The sequence below is a fragment of the Rhineura floridana genome, chromosome 7 (genome assembly GCF_030035675.1).
Source record: "Rhineura floridana isolate rRhiFlo1 chromosome 7, rRhiFlo1.hap2, whole genome shotgun sequence".
Lineage (NCBI taxonomy): Eukaryota > Metazoa > Chordata > Lepidosauria > Squamata > Rhineuridae > Rhineura > Rhineura floridana.
Window position 1 is genome coordinate 75586522 of NC_084486.1, and position 18038 is coordinate 75604559.

The window sequence follows — 18038 nt, forward strand, 5'->3', positions numbered from 1 at the left end:
GAGTAAAAGGACTGAGTCTAAAGAGGCTGAAGCAGCACAACAGAATTATCCTAGAAACAGGCAAGAAAATAAAACATGTTATTTTTGTGGGTCCCGGGGACATATACAGAGACATTGTTTGAGTAAGAACAGAAGAAACAGAGACTATGGATGGCAGAAATCCAGTGTGAACTTTATTACTGAGGAAGACAATAAACACTTAACTCTAAATGGCTTCTAGATAGCGGGGCGTCAAACTGCCTAATCACTGACACAAGTTTGTTTTACACTTCAAAGCCTGTTCAAGAGAAGATTTATCTAGCTGACGGATCGTCACGGGACGCGATTGCGAAGGGGACGATCAGGTTGAGTAATCCTAGAACAATATTAACAAATGTACTTTTGGTTCCTGATTTAAAATGTAACATTCTTTCAATAAGAAAACTGACTCAAATAGGTTGTAAAGTATATTTTGAAGGAAATAGATGCATTGTGCAGAAAGGCAATGCGATATGCATGAAGGGGAAAATGCAGGATTCACTGTTTTATGTTGATACACATATACACGCCACAAAGGATGCAAACATAAGGCAGGTACATGAAATAAATAAAGCACAGCCTGCTGTGAAGGAATGTTCTGTAGCAAAACAGTCCCATGTAGAAGTCTTAGCCTCAATTAATACACAGGGAACACAAAGGGATCCCTCTAATTTGGCTGATATTGCTCAGTTACCACAGGCTGAGCAAGAAAAGTGGAAGGCAGCAATGGAAGAAGAACTGAACGCCATAACGAAAAACAAAACCTGGTCACTATGTACACTACCAGCGGGGAAAAAGGCTGTGGGTTGTAGATGGATATTTAAGAGAAAGACAAATAGTGCAGGTATAGTTACGAGATACAGAGCTCGCTTAGTGGCGAAAGGCTACACACAGATTTATGGCACTGACTATGATAATGTGTTCACGCCTGTAGTGAAGTTTGAATCAATTAGGATGTTACTTAAAATTCCTGCAATGAATCAAATGCAGGTTTTTCACTACGATATTAGCACTGCTTTTCTTCATGGAGCGTTAACAGAAGACATTTACATGGAACAGCCAGCAGGGTTCATTGAAACACCGGGTTTAGTTTGTAAATTACATAAATCATTGTATAGCTTGCACCAAAGTGCGCGATGCTGGAATCTGCTATTGGATGAAGTGTTAAAAGACATGGGCTTTACCAGATGTGTTGCTGATACATGTGCGTATGTGAAAAACATAAATGGCAAGAAAACATATTGTGCTATTTATGTTGATGACATTTTATATATTTGCTCAGAAGAATCAGAAGACAGTTTTTTGACAGTTTACAACAACAAGTAGATACAAAGCGCCTGGGGCCAGTTAGTCACTATCTAGGAACAGAAATTGTATGCACTGCAGATGGTGGTTTTGCGTTAAAGCAGACAGGGAAAATAGATCGTCTGCTAGAGACGTGTGGCATGAGTGAATGCAATCCAGTGAGTACACCAATGACAGTATCATTCCAGCAAGAAGAATGCAACATAGCATATGACAAGCCAGAGTTCTACAGACATGTAATAGGGAAACTACAATTTCTTGTAAAAGTATCTAGACCAGACATATGCAATGCAGTAGGCATATTGTGTAGGAAAGTAGAAAAGCCATCAGAACATGATTGGCTGGGTGTCAAAAGAGTGTTAAGATACCTGAAAGGTACAAGAACAAAGGGCTTAATACTGTCAACAGAAAAACAAGGTGGCATGGACTGTTATGTTGATGCAGATCATGCTGGAGACCTAGCCAGTCGAAAATCTACAACAGGCATTGTAATTAGATTACACGGTTCAGTACTGGATTGGTGCAGGAGAAAGCAGGCTATTGTAGCAACATCCAGCGCTGAGGCTGAATATGTGGGCTTGTCTGTTGCCTGTAACGAAATACAGTGGTTTACACAATTTGCTCAGGAAGTGCATGTGAATACTGTATTGCCCATAACAGTATTCGAGGATAACCAGACATGTATTGCGTTAGCAACATCGGAAGCTAATACAAAAAGAACTAAGCATATCAGTGTTAGATATTTCCATATTCGTGATTGCATACATCAGGGAGTCATCAAGCTACAATATTGTGACACAAAACATATGTTGGCAGACATAATGACGAAACCACTCAGTGATGATAAATACCAATCGCTAGTACAGATGCTCAACGTGCGAAACATAAATGAATCTGAGAAAAATAAAATCAACAAAAATGCTGTATAACTTGTATGAATAAAGAAACAAAACTGAACTGGAAATAGAGACTGTAATGAGAAACAAAATGATGTGTATATATATATGTATATTGAAATTGTATCGTATAACTGAAAATAAGATAAATGTAGTTTTGTGATCTGTGAGTCCCAGGTGGGGGCTGTTGGCCAGTAGTGCAATCTATGTGACTCACAGACAGAGGTTTTTTCGGAGGAGAATGAAACCTGCAATAAACGGGTTAAACAGAGCAAGAGGGGTTGCCAGGTTCCTCAAGGCCAGCAGATGGTTGGCAAGGGCAACGGCTCTGATAAGAGCAGCTCTCGCAGAAGCTCTAGTGTGGGGGAAGGTTGTATGGAGAGAGGACTGCATTTGAAACTTATTGTCAGTAAAAGACTCTTACAAAGAACTTTGCTTGGCCTGAATTATTTCTGGTTCTGCACAGCTCCAGAGTCGCTTCTCTGGACTGTACCAACACGCACGCGCCAACAGATATGGGGACTGAGACAAAGATAATGGCGCACAAGCCACCCATAGGAATGTGAAGGCCTGGGAAAAAAAGCAGGAGGGAAGAAAACTGAAGGGGAAAAAGAAAATGGAAACAGATGGGGAAAATGGACACTCAACATTCTGAGGTTACTGAGCATGCCCAATATTCATCAGGCAGGGGTGGGAACTGCCATTTTTACTGTTATACTTTCACAAACCACATGGTTTCCCTGAGTTTGCTATCTTCGTTTTGTTTCTTGGTGGCTTTGTTTGGTTCCAAGCTGCTTGTCTCATTTACACATGCAAAAGATTCATTAACCCACATCTAGAGATTTGTTATTTGCTCTGTGCACAGAGATCCCTTCCTACATATTCACTATAATAAGTTAGCAGATCTGAGGAAAGTATCTAGACGACAACAATAAAAAATAAATTATGATTATTAGTTTTCAGTGAATGCTGAAGATACACCTCTTTACCCTTGCCTTTGATACCTGAGATGTATATTTTTAGGACCCACCTTATTTTTGTGATTGTAAGTTGATTAAAACTGTTTGTAATGTTGTATATCAAATTGTTGCAACCTCTCCGAGGATCTTATGATGAAGGACAGGTAATAAATAAATAACATTTATATCCCACCTTTCCTTCTAAAGATGCACAGAGTGGCAAATGATGCCCCGCTTGCCGCGCAGCTGACGAGTGGGGCAAGGTTGCAGATGGGGGCAAAGCTGCCGCCTCCATCTTTGTTTGGGGCAACGTCGCGCGTCGCACCTATTGTGTGCCTGCGACGTGCAGTGTGGAGGGGCGGGGCTTTGGGGCTTATTTAAGTCCAGCCGCCCCTCCTACCTTCCTCTTTGCCAGCGTGACGTTGAAGGACAACAAGGGCCAAAGCAGAGCAAAGAGAAGAGCGGCAGCAGCCATTCTGGCTCGGCCGCGTGGTTGGTGCCATTTCGGAGGCGCTTGTTTGCAGCGGCACAGGCTGCATTTACAGGCCAGTTAGGCCATGTTAGTGGGCTGATTAGGCCTCAGTTATTTTCCTTGGTGGAGGTAGTTTGAGGAGGCAGGCGGTCATGAGCCTGGAGGAGTGGCGGCGGCTGGAGCGGGTCTTTTATTAAGGGCTTGCTGGGCCGAATGGTGTGGAAACCCCCTCCCCCTTGGTTGGGGGGGGTGGGCACTCAGTGTCCTCCAGCAACGCCGCCTTAGGGCTATTGCTAGCCAGTTAAACAAGATCACACACACATTTAATATTGTATAAGAGCAGCGATATAATATAAAGTAATTGGAATAAATCAGTAATTAAAATAAATTAGAGCAAAAGAGCTGCAGGGTTTTGAATAAAAGGATCAGACCTTGCAGACAGTGACTTACTACAGTTAGCAGCTTACAATACTGGTATTCGTGCTGGTGTTTCTGCAGTTGGTGGCTTACAATAATAATTATTATTATTATAATTGGTCTCAAATTCATATTATAGGCCAGGGAGGATTTAAGTAGTCATGCCAACCAAGCAAGGAAAAGAGGTGTGTGTGAAAAGAGGTCCGTAGTTTGGGGGTCTTATTAGATCCGCTCCTGTCACTTGAGGCTCAGGTAGCCTCGGTGGCATGGAATGCGTTCTACCAGCTTCGGCTGGTAGCCCAACTACGACCCTATCTGGACAGGGAGAACCTCACCTCAGTTATTCACGCTCTGGTAACCTCTAGATTGGATTACTGTAATGCACTCTACGTAGGGTTACCTTTGAAGACGATTCGGAAACTTCAGCTAGTGCAGAATGCTGCGGCCAGAGTTCTTACTGGGACGAAGAAATTCGACCATATAACACCTATTCTGGCCCAACTGCACTGGCTACCTATATGTTTCCGGGCCAGATTCAAAGTGTTGGTTCTTACCTATAAAGCCCTTAACGGCATCGGACCGCAATATCTGATGGAACGCCTCTCTCGCTATATACCTACCCGTTCACTGCGCTCGACATCTAAGGCCCTTCTTCGGGTCCCAAACCATAGGGAGGCCCGGAGAACAACAATTAGATCTAGGGCCTTTTCAGTGGTGGCCCCCGAATTATGGAATGCCCTCCCAGATGAGATACGCCTGGCGCCTTCTTTGTTATCTTTTCGGCGCCAGGTAAAAACCTACCTCTTCGCCCAGGCATTTTAAACTTAAATTTAATTTTATTTTAAACTTAACTGTAACTGTATTTTTATTTTATTCGTATTTTAATTTTGTTTTTAAATATGTTTTATATTGTATGTTTTAATCCACACTTGTTTGTTTTTAAATGTCGTTTTATTTTGCTGTACACCGCCCTGAGAGCTTGTTGCTATAGGGCGGTTTAAAAGCGTAATTAAATAAATAAATGAATAAAATAAAATAAAAGGTCCCCTCATAAAATGCAGGTCTTTGGGCAATTTTAAACCACCACCACCCCATACGCATGGGAGAGGTTTTGATAGTGGTGGAGGTGTTTGGACTGCGATTCGGGAGATTGGGGTTGAAATCTCCCCAACAGCCATGGGCTGCAGGCTCAGAACTAATTACGGGAGAGGAGGCTGCACAAGCCTTTCGAGTCTCAACAGGCCCTATTTACCTCCCTTTTGGTTGCCAAGGCTGGGTGTGAGTTCAGCCTAGGTAGGGGGTGCAAGACAGTGAAGGAGGTGGGTGAGGCCTTGGCAGCCTCTCTTGGCTGTTGTGAAGGGTTCTTTGGTTAGGCTTGCGGCCTTTCCTTGACTCGGGCCTATATTAGGTTCAAGGTACTTTATTCTATTAATTTTATTACATCGTGGTTGCTTGGGGGGTGGGTGGAGCTCTTTGGTTAGGCTTCTGACTTCCTGCTAGGCCCAGGAATATAGTAGGTTGAGGTAGTTAATTCTATTATTATATTACAAGTGGCCTTTGAGGGGCCAGGTGAGCCTTTGGGCCTTTCATATTTGGATACTAATGGTGTGCACAGATGACAGGGTTTGCTGGAAAATGTATAAATCACAACCACTACTTAGGTGACAGTAATCCTTTTCCAAGTGTCAGTTACACATTCCTTGTTAACTCTGAGAAGTTGCATTTATTTGAATTTGGTCTCATATCAAAAACAAGGCATATGGCATTTGTTATATTTACAGAAGGACATGCAAACTTCTGCAGGGAATTGCAGGTCTTGCAGATGATAGTGTGGTTGAATGGGTGGATAGCAATAAAGAGGAAAGACAGATCACTTATCAGGATCTTATCCTCATTTCCAAGATCTTGGACTTTACTGAAACAAGGGCTGCCTTGATGCAAGTTTAGACTCTGTTTTTAACACATAGGCTGCATTTTAAGATCCAGGCAGACTCTTCACCCTTTCCTGATGACTTTACAACAATAACAAAACCTTTCTTTGTTGGGATTTTTGATAACAATTACCTGAAGTCTCTGCTTTAAGGGAACTGGGTTAGCTGCAAGGAACTAGTAGTTGGTAAAGTGTACTTACTCATAAATGATTTCCTTCCCTTTTGCAGAAGGATATATGCAACAGTGAGATAGGAGGCAAGAGCCCTTCAAAGGGGTAAGTAGAAGCCCCCAGCATAAGCTGCTCAAGGACATGGGTCCCTCCCCAGTTAGACTCTAGGTACTACGAACTTTGCTTGCTGGCTACCCGGTTTAAGGGAAGGTTTGTCTGTTATGGTGTTTTCCTTTTGATTTCCTAGTCCCATACTCCAACTCCAACTCCAGGCTGGCCTTCATGGCCTACAATCTTTGATCTGTTTTCGTTATGGCAGTAATTTGCCAGGGACAGAGGGTAAAGATGCAAATTACACCTGATTCACCACCAGTCTTATTGAAGGGGTTCGGCGGTAAGTGGTTCATACCTGATAGTCTAGGTACCATGCGCTACACTTCATTTAACATGGTGCACGCATGTGACAGAGGTGCCTTATGCATTTATGCGGCCGAACATTGCCTATGGACTGCTATATTTCTTACATGGCGTGCTGCAGATTCTTCTGGGAGGGAACAATCAGGAGACATGTGGGCCCAGAAGTAGTGGGGCACTATCTGTGTGATTCGCTGTTCAGGGGTATGGCAGATTTTGGGATGCATGTTAGCACCTGAGGTCACAGCTCATAGTATGGCTATGTACCTGGGGATTCCCTTGACAGCTGGGAATAGGGATGATCTACCCCAGTCTGAGATGGCCATAAGCCTATCCATTGTTCTACTGTGATCACCAGCTCTCGGAATGCTGAAAGGGCTGTAGGGGCTGATTCTTGTGAAATGCGCGCTGGACTTCCCGTAGATTCCATTGCCCCCAGTACGCTCGCCAGCTACCACAGAGCAGGTAGGGCAATTCAGGAATTCTGGGCCGGCACGGGCTATGGCAGGAGTAGGGGCCTGTTAGTCCAAGCACTTCAAGGTAAGCTGGCGGGACTTTCCCTCATAGCTAGGCTGGTGGTTTTTTCCCTATCCCCGTCACCCTTTCTCACTGGACATTTTATTGGATATGGTGAGCCAGTGGGAATACAGTATGCTCCTCCGGCTATGAAGCCAGACTTTCCAGGCTGTTGGACGCTCGTCCTCAGGTTTATAAGGGCTATATTCCCCCCTTTTAGAGGGCCTGGGAATTCGGAAGCCTAGCAAGTTATAATTATCTTGACAGGCTGCTGGACGGGGAAGGAGCAGACGCTCATCCTAATAGGCGGCCTCAGCATAGTCTTCTAGGCAGCCAGGAGGGCCTTGAAATCAAGCATGGGCTCATAGTTGGGCCTCAGTCGATGGGCGGCAATACAGCGGCGTGGCCGGAAAGGAATGCGTTTGGATAGGCTCCTACCCACTTTGTTCCAGCATAATTCAGTACAGACGGTTTCACAAGTGGTGGTCCTTCCCCCGGGTGGCAATGACCTCAGTTGCTTGAGGCAAGACCCACAGATCGCTGGCAGGTGACGACATGCAGTTTGAGAGGCTACGACAGCCTCTGTTATTTAAGGGCAAGGCCCTCAGTGGCTGGCATGTGTGACGTGCAGCGGAGAGGCTGCGACGGCCTCAGTTACTTAAAGCCAAGTCCCTCAGTGGGCAAGCATGTGTGACATGCAACGGAGAGGCTACGACGGCCTCAGTTACTTAAAGCCAAGTCCCTCAGTTGGCAAGCATGTGTGACATGCAGCGGAGAGGCTACGACGGCCTCGGTTGCGCTGGGCAAGGCCCTCAGTTGGCAAGCATGTGTGACATGCAGCGGAAAGGCTACGACGGCCTTAGTTACTCAGGGCAAGGCCCTCAGTTGGTGAGCATGTGTGACATGCAGCGGAGAGGCTACGGCGGCCTCAGTTACTCAGGGCAAGGCCCTCAGTTGGAGAGCATGTGTGACATGCAGCGGAGAGGCTATGACGGCTTCAGTTACTTATGGGCATGCTCCTACGCAGGGTTTGGCGAACGAAGGCTAACCAGCAGATTCGGTTGGCTCTTCTTGGGGCAAGGGGGGTTAGCCATTCCGCATCCCCATTCAGCATTAGAAGGGTGAACGATACAGGGCCGATGGCGTTCACCTGTCAGATGCAGGTAACGACATATTTGGGAGACCTGCAGAGGTGTCTGCGAGAGGTGCTTCTCAGCAGTGGGGTAAAGGGGGACTAAATAGAGATTTGTCCCCCTTTTGTGGCGGGAAAGTGCGGGAAGGGAAAGAGGTAAGGACAGCTAGGTGGCCCCCTTAGGCACCTTTGGAGGTGATTGGCGGTTCCGGAGGCCTGTCTGTCAGGGCTTTACGGCTCGAGGGCAGGATATGGGCTGCTTCTGGGGCCAACTTATCCTCATCTACCCAGGGGTTATACGGCCCCGGGTGGGGATGATGTGGGAAGGCCCCCCTACTCACCTACAAGGTGTGGCCGGGGTAAAGGGTAAGCAGATGGGCTTGCCCTTGCCCCAGCAGGGGCTGGTCGCCCAGAGCTGTGTGGCAAGCTACTTGCTTATAGACAGTTCCCGCACCTAGGTTTCCCTCTGCAGGTCACTTTAAATTGGGTTTGGTTTGCTGTAATTTAATAAAGTGGCCCTTGTTCAACCCAAGCTGATGTCTCTGTGTCTTATTTCGCCCCTCGACTGCAAAATATATTTATATTTAACTCTTGAAAATCATGGCTTCATTCATTCATTCGATTTACATGCCACCCTTCCTCCCATGAGGAGCCCAGTTATGAATCCTTCCAGGAAGAACAAATGAATGTAAGCAAATACAATGATTGTCTTGGTTTAACTTTGAAAGATTAAGTCTAAGCCCAATCGCTGTAAAGGACTGGTGTATGAAAATCACTGGCTTTGGATGGGAATGTTTCAAATTTGATTTCTACTTTAACCTGTTCAGGAGACCTTTTAATGAGTTGTGTTCCTTAGCCAGTTTTGTTAAAATTGATTTTTATATGCAAGCCTTGACATTAATCACCAACATGTTAGGTAACTGCTTAAAGTCAATAATTACATTAGGTACCTGTCTAGAAGTGTTAGCAGCAAGAATGGAAAACAAAAGCATGAACAAAAAACAAAGTAAATTAAATGAAGATCATCATTAGGATGGAAATGTTAAAACAGGATATTCTTTTTAATCTTAAAGAAGTCAGCCAATTTTGTTCATATTATAACACAAGGAGGAGGAAAAATAATGAGCTCTTAGCTCAACTTCTACTCATTCCAACATTTAAAAAGACATAATTATTTTTGCAGAAAGAAGTAGATGTGAGTGATTTGTTTCCACAAAGAGAGAGTGTCTTTTAAAAAAATATTACAACAGGAACTTTTCTTTCCTCTAAAAGGGCTGTGGTAAAAGAGAGATTCTCCTATAACTACTTAGTTATCAATGCCTTTTATAATTAATAATTTACCTTTATCACTGACATGAGGTTGGAAATTGCCTTGTCATCCTTGCATGTTGATCAAAGAAGCTAAAGCAGAGATTAAGCAATCTATCAAAGGTCAGAGTATGTTATGCGGATTGCCTTAATGAATCCATAAGAGGCATATGATAAACAGTCCCTTGTAGAGCTCAACCGTTGAAGGATAAATCAGTCGTCTTCTCCCTCAAATACTATTGACCTATTTTTCTACTTAAAATATAACAGACCATGTGAACTAGAACCTAAGCAATAGTACAAAGTCCAAACTGGATTGCTGTTGGATCACTATTAATTTGTAAGTGGGTTAAAAACAGGTCTCCAATTTGCAATCAAACTTTCAGAATTTCTCACCACCCTTTCAGCTTCACCCTACAAACCTCTGCAATTAAATGTGAACTGTGAAATAGACAACCATAAATGTCTCATTTACGCTGAGGAAGCTCTTTAAAAGAATAATAAGATGATTGATCAGAAAACTTAAATAAAATGCCCTTCTGGATAAGACTGAAAAGGAAAAGGGAAATATGGTATAAGCCCCAAACACAGATAACGATAGAGAGTCAGGCAAGTCCTAAATTTATTAACTATGCATGTTTAATTTGTTTTTCCATACAAGGTATGAAACAGATTTACATTACCTGTACTAGCAGAGATCTCCAACATGAATGTAAAAATGCTCTTTGAACATACACTATCTGTGATGTACCAAAATATAAGGAAGGAACCTGAATTACTTTATGAAGTGTGTGAAAATAATTCTACTTGGTTATGGAATTTCCTCCCCGCAAAGAGTCTAACCTAGTGCCTTCCCGATGTTCTTCTAGTAATAACTGGATATCTTTTTATCTGTTTGACAGACTTTTTACCAGATTTTGATTTTTATCTAATATTTATTGTTATACATTTTATTTTATGATTGTATAGGTTATATTTTATATTATAAGTCACGTGAAAATGTTTATATTGAAGAGTAGCATATACATTATAAAATAAAAATATACCTAGTACTCTAGATGGGTTTTTAATCAGATGACCTCCATTTCCCTAAAGGTAAACTGAAAATCCTTAGAAAAAGAGTCTTGCACAGAAAATATGATAGAAGTTAGTGACCGTTACTTATAGAACTATTCATTTTATGAAGCAATGTCAAAGTTGGTTATTTTCTGCAAGGAGCACTACTTATGGTGTGATCAACAAAAGACTCAGCAATAGCTTAGGTCATTGCATGGGCAGAGCTACTCAGCGTTACACTAATTAACATTTGGTGCTGAAACTCAGGACCCAGTTGGAAAGGGAAATCTAGTTAGAAACCAAGGGGGGAGAGACCCAGTTGGAAATTGGAACTGGAACACTGACCAAGCTCAGAATTTGTGATAGAGACTGACTAGAATCATAGAATAGTTGAAAGGGGCCTATAAGGCCATTGAGTCCAACCTCCTGCTCAATGCAGGAATCCAAGTTAAAGCATTCTCGACAGGTGACTGTCCAGCTGCCTCTTGAATGCCTCCAGTGTTGCAGAGCCCACCATCTCCCTAGTGGGGAAGTACTTTTGCATTTAGAGATATTGAGAGCTGAGCGGCTTAAGAATACGAGGTTTTTCCCCTTCTTTGGTTTTGTTGACATAATGAGAGTTTCATGAAAAAGCAAAAGAGAATTGCTGATAACAGTCTGAGAGAATACTTTGAGAATTTGCGGAATGAGTGGAGTGAATCTGTGGATTTAAGATCTGATCATGGCCCCATTCTAATTGGACTGGATTGATGATTTATGCTACTGAGTACTTTGATCATGATAAAGCATGCTTGGGGGAAGGATATTCGCTTGCCAGAGCCCTAGGTCAGATACCACCAAGGTGGGAGAGGTAAATTTTACCTCACTCACAATAAGGGACAGCCTATTATCTGAATCAAGAGAAGGACATATCTTGATTCACATAGGTAAAGTACCCTTGGAATGGGGACCTGGGATGGACATACCTTGACTAGTAAGGGCTTTACTCTGTTAGGGCAGGGAGAGGAGTGTGCAACCCTCCAATTAGAAGCTGGTAGAAATGTGGTGGAAGAGTGAGTACTGGGCTCCTGTATCTAGCACAAGAGAGTATAAACATTCCACATAGCAAAACAGTGAAAGATGGAGCAATTTCTTTGTTTAAGTTTAAGCCATAAAACCCTTGGCTGAATGAATAAGTGCTATCCTCAGAGAAATTTGAGAAGCTTCTCCCTGAGGTTGTTGTTTCTGTTTTGTTTTGCATTTGTGTGTGAGAAATAGAGATGGTATGAGTCTTCCTTTTAGTATTGGTTTGTAGTGAATGACAGTTTTGAGTTTGTGGTTTTTCCTCTGGTTGTGCTTTGCTCCCTATTCCACTGAATAAACTGAATCAGGGTTGAAAGGATCCAGTGACGTGAGCCAGAATTTGGCATGGTGTGCATGAATCTTGATTAGATCCACTGACTAACAGCAGCCAAACCAATAACCACCACCTCTTACCCTTTCCAACACAAAGCAATGAAATCAACAAGTCCCCAGTACCGTATATTCCGGCGTATAAGACGACTGGGCGTATAAGACGACCCCCAACTTTTCCAGTTAAAATATAGAGTTTGGGATATACTCGCCGTATAAGACTACCCCTGCTTATGACATGCAGGTACTTAGCAGGAAAACTGTCACTTATAAACTTATAAATATTAATATTTGGGTTGTCCAGTTGTTTTGTTTTTGTGCCTAGGAATTACCACCAAAAACTGGGGAAAGATGTGAGAATTTTTTTTTTTTTAAGCAACATTTTCAGCCTTAAATGCCTAGTTTCCAACACTATGGAGTATTTATTGATTGATTAAGAGAATTTATATCCTGCCCTTTTGCTGTTAAAAACAGAGCTCAGCACAGCTTACAAATATAGTAAAAACAATAAAAATACACAATCAGAGAAAAACAAGCCAAAATGTTAGGAAAAGGAGTCTTTCACACCACATGCTCAGTTCTAAATACTGTTGCAGCAAGTTTTACAAGTTCCTCCAGTATTCCACTGGTGCAGGCACTCAGACATTCAAAGTACTGTATGTTTCTTAGGTTTTATAAAAGCAGAGCTTTGCTTAACTCAAAATTTCTTCTCCCTTTAATAACCACATCTACACAGGTTCCACCTCCATACTCAAAATGAAACTGAGCCTGGAAGTGTACAACAACCCCACACATACCTTGCTAATTCGATTATCAATGCCAGGATGTCTGTCTTATCGACTACTCTCCTGCTCCCCCCCCCACACACACACACACCAGGCATCATGAAAGACCCAGTCCTGGGCTCAGAAAGAAAATAAATATCTGGTCCTCTTCAAAGTATTGATAAGCCTCTTGTTTTAATTGAAATAATAATTATAAATTCTTGTTCTTATCACTAACGGGAGTTAATTATCTTGCATATGCTGCTGTTGCTTCTATGGCTGTAACGGAGTGAGGTTAAAGATAAGTGAAATGCAAATAGGAAAAAAAAATACAGAAGGCAGTAACACTTTCCTAAATGTAATACCATACCAACCACAACAAGATTCCTATAAGGCAAAAAACTAAGCATCTCACAACCAGTCAGGATTCCTAACCAAAAACCAAAAATATGATAAATGAAGAAATATTTATATAAGCATAACTATCAAATATATTTATTATTTACACAAACTGTAAAGATATTTATAGTGCAATCCTAAATTTATTTATTCAGAAGCAAGTCCCAGCGTATTCAATGGGGCTTACTCAAACAGGGCCAGAAATGCAACCTCAAGTGATAAGCAACTTCATTCACACAACCCAAAATTCCGAATCATGCCACTTTACACTGTTTTGCAACTGTTTATACTTGTTTTTATGGTTATTGGATTTTAAATGGCTTTATTTCTTGTTGTGAGCTGCCTTGGTTTCCAACCCTACCTCACAGGGGTGTTGGAAAGACTCCATACACACACGCACACACTGCAGATGTGTAAATACATACAGCCCATATAATAGTTTATTGTCAAACCAATTGGTCATTGCAGAAAAATCAGTATTGGTTTTTTAAAAATCAGTATTAGTTTCCTACAGAATAAAAACTGCAATACCTAAGTAAGCCCTGCCTACTTGCTTTAAAATAGGACTGGGGGGGGGGGCAGAAAGAGAACACAAACACGATTCTTTTTTACATTCACTCCAAAGTCCCATTGATTTTCAGCACATTCATAATCATGTCTACTCAAAAGTAATTCCTACTGAATTCAATAGGATTTACTCTGGACATATGGGATTAGCACTGTTTTTACCCCCAAAAGCAACTATTGGGAAGGTTTTCAAAACACTGCCCAGGATCTGACTCCTACACACAACAGGGGGAAAAACTGAAATGTATATACCTACCCAATTTATGAGATTTTCAGATAAACCGGAGGGGAAACCACCATTTTCTGGCCTCGCAATGAAGTTTTGCAGACTCTGCCACCGAACAAACACTTCACTGATTGGCTGAAATCCTGAACGGGCGGGGTTAAAGCTATACAGTAGCTATACAGTAGTTTAAAAAAAAATTTAACGGGGGGGGTGCCTGACGTTTTTATATATATCTCGAGAACCGCACCACCCAGAAACTTAATTTTTTTTTTAAATGAAAGCTGAGAATCCGGGCCACCTAAGGGGCTAGCCGGGCGCCGGGTGGCATGCTTAGAATCCGGGTACAACCCGGCTATCCGGGCAATATGGCAACCCTAATAAGACGACACCCGGCGTATAAGACGACCCCCGACTTTGGAGAAGATTTTCCAGGGTTAAAAAGTCGTCTTATACGCTGGAATATACGGTACCCATTCTAGCGCTAAAGTTGGAGCTAGGAAGGAGAACAGAGAATTGTCCTGCATCTTATACAGAATCATAGTATCATGTCAGTGACAAGGTGATGAAGGGCATCCTGGCAACCACAATTTTTATCTTGGCAACCAAGGACAAACAAAAATTGTGCAACCCCATCTTACAATATAAAAACAAATAGACACCTACATGCCTAATAATGAGTTTGACATAAAGTCCGGTTAGATCTGTGTGGTCCAAAAGTTATGTCAGGATGCAGATCTGATTAGGAAAAGATCTGTGTGCTAAGGGTTCATGTTTTACATTGTTAGCAGGCAAGCAAAGCATCAGGTACACTTACTATTTACAACTGTAATATGTCCAAAACAGGTCCAGTTCACACACAAAGAGCATCCACAGTCAATCACCTGCCCAACACTACTTTCTCCCTACAATGATCTCTCAACCACTCCTCATTATAGCCAAGTTACTATAAGATGCAGACAGTCACTTGGTCTAGCTCAGCCTGCATATCATAAAGCCCCACAGGCCAACTGTGGCCCCTTCCCTGTTTATTTGTGTCACCCTGGAGGAAGTTTCATGGGCTGTGCTCCTTTCCTACACGTGTGGAAAAATCTAAGGCTTACCCAAGTCCATCAAAATTAAGAGTAGGATGAAGGAAAATCTCTGTATCGCTACAGCTGTATTGTTCCTCTTCTCCCCAGATACAGGGTTGTGTGGTATACTATAGATGGTGACAGTTTTTCCATCTAATACAGCCGCTCCAAGCTATGCCAATCATCGATATGACTCAATGTCTGAACTAGTGAGAGAGCAGAAAACCTTGTGCGCTGTTGCCACCAAACTCAACAAAGAAGAAAAAAGATGGGACAGAGATACCATATAGAGCCTGAAAGAATAAAAAGAGGGTAACAGATAAAGGTAGAGACACCTGTGGACTGAAGAAAGAAAGAGAGAGAGAGAGAGAGAGAGAGAGAGAGAGAGAGAGAAAGTTAATAGATGGTGGCTCCAAAAGTGCATGTTCTATGAGGTTACAGAGAAAAAGAAAAAAACTGACAGAGGGAGGGGTTCTGAAAGACCTGCGGTAATGCAGACAGAAGAGCAGCAGCACACTATGAAGACAGAGAAAACAAGCAAGGAGAAAGACCTGTGGGAATGTGAAAGGGGAATGTAGAGAGAGCTGCTGAAAGAGCTGTGGAATACGAAAACAGAGAAAAAGTGAAGCAAGTGGAGTGCAGTCAGAGAGCAAAATGGGGTGCAGAAAGAAAATGAAGTTTTCAGTGAGAAATAGGGTTATAGGCACAGAAATAGAAAAAGAGAAAGGCAACAAAAATGGAGGCAGAGAGAGAAAGGAAGTGAACTAAGCAATGCTATATGGTGCCCAAAGTGTGTGTATTATAAAGTGGAGAAAGAAAAGGGAGGACTGATAACAAGAGATGGTGTATAAAAAGGAAAGCAAGTGCACTACGGCACAGAGAAAACTGGGGTTAGCAAAGAATGGGATAAAAAGACATTGAGTTAACAAAGGATGAACGATTTCTATGACTTGCATAGAGATGTATAGTTTTACTAACTAGAAGTCACAAGTGTCCCACAAGTGTGATTTGAGCTTTGTATCTCTGTTCTATGCACACAGCCTATGCACAAAGGTAGATGTTTTGTAGGTCTTTTTACCAAGATAACAGCCCCAACATCTCATTCAATGTTGGAGGACGGTACTTCACAACTACTTGCCAACTCAGTGAGACAATGGACAAAATCGCTATCAGTGCTGCCTCTCGGGAGCTGCTCTTCTGCCTCTCAGGAGCTGCCGCCCCTGTTAACACCACCTCTTTTTCCTCAGTGGTGCAGCCTGTGCCCACGGCGCCGTGTTTCTCCCCCGGCAGCCCCATTCCGGGAGTTGGCGCCACTGAAAAGACCATGGAGCCGCCACCACCCTCAATTGGAAGAGGCTTCAGGGAATTGTGACACTGAGATGCAAAACACTGCAGGAAAAAGGATGGATGTCTTTTAAGACAAGGTCTTCAATTCTGAGTTTCTTTCCTGGACATTTTTTTTCTTAATAATGTTATTTAGTTTAGTTGTAAATTGCATTGCTTTCCTTGATGTATTTTTATACTTGTGTTTATTTTTCTTTGTAAGCCGCCTTGAGGGCCTTTGGCCGAAAGTCGGGGTATAAACAAATTTATAATAATAATAATAATAATAATTCTAAGCGTGACCAAAGACAAGTATCAAGTTCTACTTCATCAAAGCAAGCGCCTCTACACACCAACATAACCTGATCCCAGTCTCAAAGTTTATAATACATGGTAGCACTTTTCCAGCCAACCTATTTTCATTTGTGTTGTGTTGTTCTAAGAACTTAGAAATTACCAGCTCTCTTGCTTCTTCCAGCTGCCTCTCCACATTTGAAACCATTTGCTTCTTCTCATCTAAAAACAAAAGGAAAAGACACAGTTGGAAATAGTTTTCTTTTAACAGTAATTTCTCTACTCATTTCATTTTGCTCTGTCTTCTGGAGAACAACAGATTCTTCTAATTTGCAGCTTAACTTGTGTGTTGAGCATTTTTTTTAAAAGACATAGAAGGGGGATGTGTCTCTTGAGTAAACGTTTGTGCTACTCATATTTTTGTTGTTTGTTTGAATGGGCAGGGATGTAGTCGTCTGGGTTCTCAGGGGGTCTTGGACCCTTTACTTTTTTGGGAGCAGGGTCCCAATGTCTCCAGCATCCTGGAAAGCAGCAGGAAAGGGAGTCTGTTAACCACTGAGAAGAGTCTTCTAACATACTTCCTTGTCCTTTCCTGCTGACTGGAGCCAATCAGAGTGAAAGGAGGTGAGTCAGCCACTGAGAAGTCTCTTTTCAGTAGCTAACATGCACCTCCCCTTTCATGCTGATGGCTCCTAGGGACATCTGTTGTTGTTGGAGAAGACATTAATATGGATCTCATTCTCAACCCTGCAGAAAAAAGGGGGTATGGCTGTGACTTTCTTGAAGGGACCCTGCACTTCTGAATTTGCCACTACACTACCTCGCGTGGGAAAAGGAGTGGTGGCTGTCTTATGGGACTTTGGACTGCTGTTAGCCACCGATTTTGAGTTAATTCTCGTATTTTTGGAGAATTTTGTAAAGTAGGACTCTAGCCCTAGTATAGAGCAGTGTTTTTTTAGCCTTTAATCCAGCATCCCCATCCTGGTGCCCTCCAGTATTTTTCTCTCATCAGCTCTAGCAAACACAGCCGATGTTCAGGGAAGATGAGAGCTGAAGTCCAACACATGAGAAGAATGCTGTTACATTCAAGTTCTGCTTACGAACTTCCTATATGCATCGGGTTGGCCACTATGAGAACAGGATGCTGGACTAGATGGCCCTTTGGTCTGATCCAGCAGGCTTGTGATGGGCATCAGGTGGGGAATGTGCTTTAATTCAATATCCTTGAGTTTCATCCAGTGGTGTCGTGGTAAATTTTGAAGTGCAGGAGCTCATCATAGCAGCCCCAGGAAGAGTCCAAACATGCATGCATCTGTATTGACCCATTAATACATACATATCAAACAGCAGCAATATGTAGCATAACAACCCAATTTAATATGATCAACCAGACTGCAATCCTGTGTATT

The 18038-nt window shown here is 42.5% G+C and overlaps 1 protein-coding gene across 6 annotated transcripts in view; it reads right to left on the minus strand.

The window, feature by feature from the left end:
* Positions 1-18038, minus strand: part of VTI1A (vesicle transport through interaction with t-SNAREs 1A) — a 396691-nt gene that overhangs the window by 376847 nt on the left and 1806 nt on the right. For all 6 annotated transcript variants that reach the window (XM_061636007.1, XM_061636008.1, XM_061636011.1 and 3 more), the window contains exon 2: positions 16793-16851. In XM_061636007.1, the coding sequence (XP_061491991.1) occupies positions 16793-16851 (59 nt within the window). The remainder of the gene's footprint in view (positions 1-16792; positions 16852-18038) is intronic.